Here is a 1548-nt window from a genome sequence, read left to right on the forward strand (position 1 = left end):
CTCGTTCTCCGTCCTCGATCTCCAAACTCTCTCGTTCTCCGTCCTCGATCTCCAAACTCTCTCGTTCTCCGTCCTCGATCTCCGCCGCGCCGCCACTACGCGAATTCGCCGCGTACCTGGTGAGCGGCCGGCCATCTGCTGCTGGGATTTGTGGGGAGTTATTCAACTCCTCACATTCCCCCCTTACTTCGGGAAAGGTTAAGAAAACTCAGCGCTCCCACTCTCCGGCGTTCCCTTGTATATCCTAGCCATTGAGTCAGGGCGCATCTCGTTCCGGTTCCTTCGGTGCTCCCTCGTTGCTCCCTCGACGTTCCCTCGACGCTTTCCATCTTATTTCCTTTCCACAGCGCCGGTCGTCCTCCGTATAGCAATTTCGAATCTCCTGCGCCGATCCTCCATCTGTTCCCACTGGGCACCGATATTAATCAGCTATCGATACCCAGAGGGCCTGCTCACGATATCGATATCGCAGGTGCGGCGTTGCCACTTGCGAGCCGCGATGTTCATCATCACCGATATTTCCATTTTCTTGTGCCCATCGATCGCACTATCGTCCAGTGCCAATCGACCGCCTATCGAGGCGCCCCCTTCCCTGTTGAATGGTGATTCTGCAAATTGTTTATGCCCGTGCACCGGTCGGCAGAAGTTTAGTTTTTTTTCTACCCCTCAGCCCGGCGTTTCCACTTGTCCTTGCCACTACGTAAGTATTCTGATCACACACCCGACTCCTTGTATGTGCTCATCAGCTTCCTTTCTTTTGGCAGGTTGCCTTTGTTGACCACGAGTGCCCTTTCAGACTCCAGCAGCTGTGCTTCCTGGTTTGGACCCCGATCCGGCCCGCGATCCCGTCTCCTCGTCTGGGCATGATGCCCTTCTCTGTGATGCTTGGCCACTCTCGGTACAGCTCTCTCAGCTGTGCCGACTTCCCCCTTCCTTCGGCAGACTGCTGCTGCCAGTCCTAATCAGATCCTTGTAGACCTTCTCCTCGCGTCCTTGGAGCTCTCCTTGGACCCCTTTTCTCGCGTCCTTTGGGTATCCTTGGAGCTATCCTTGGACCCCTTTCCTCGCGTCCTTTGGGTATCCTTGGAGCTATCCTTGGACCCCTTTCCTCGCGTCCTTTGGGTATCCTTGGAGCTATCCTTGGACCCCTTTCCTTGTGTCCTCCGGGTATCTTTGGAGCTACCCTTGGACCCCTTTCCTCGTGTCTTTCGGGTATCCTTGGAGGTATCCTTGGACCCTCTTCCTCGTGTCCTTCGGGTATCCTTGGAGCTATCCTTGGACCCTCTTCCTCGTGTCCTTCGGGTATCCTTGGAGCTATCCTTGGACCCCTTTCCTCGTGTCCTTTGGCTATCCTTGGAGCTATCCTTGCCTTTTGTCTAGCGTATCTGTTTGTAGCTGCTCGATGGTGTTCTGTGTTTGTTGTTGTTTCAGCTCGCTCACGTGGATGGTCCTCTCCTTTTTTGTGTTAACGTGCCGTATTTTGCAGATTACTGGCGACGCAAAATCCGTGACCTGGTAAGGTCCGTCGTATCTTGGGGCCAACTTTGC

General features: G+C 54.6%; 1 protein-coding gene across 1 annotated transcript; it reads left to right on the plus strand.

The window, feature by feature from the left end:
* The first annotated feature begins 268 nt into the window (after nt 1–268).
* LOC127012043 (uncharacterized) lies at nt 269–987 on the plus strand. The gene is made up of 2 exons (XM_050890161.1): nt 269–700; nt 765–987. Exons 1-2 carry the CDS (start codon nt 500–502, stop codon nt 960–962), a joined length of 399 nt encoding a protein of 132 aa, XP_050746118.1. The 5' UTR covers nt 269–499; the 3' UTR covers nt 963–987.
* Nucleotides 988–1548: the final 561 nt, after the last annotated feature.

The sequence above is a fragment of the Drosophila biarmipes genome, unplaced genomic scaffold (genome assembly GCF_025231255.1).
Source record: "Drosophila biarmipes strain raj3 unplaced genomic scaffold, RU_DBia_V1.1 ptg000017l, whole genome shotgun sequence".
NCBI classification, from domain to species: Eukaryota; Metazoa; Arthropoda; class Insecta; order Diptera; family Drosophilidae; genus Drosophila; species Drosophila biarmipes.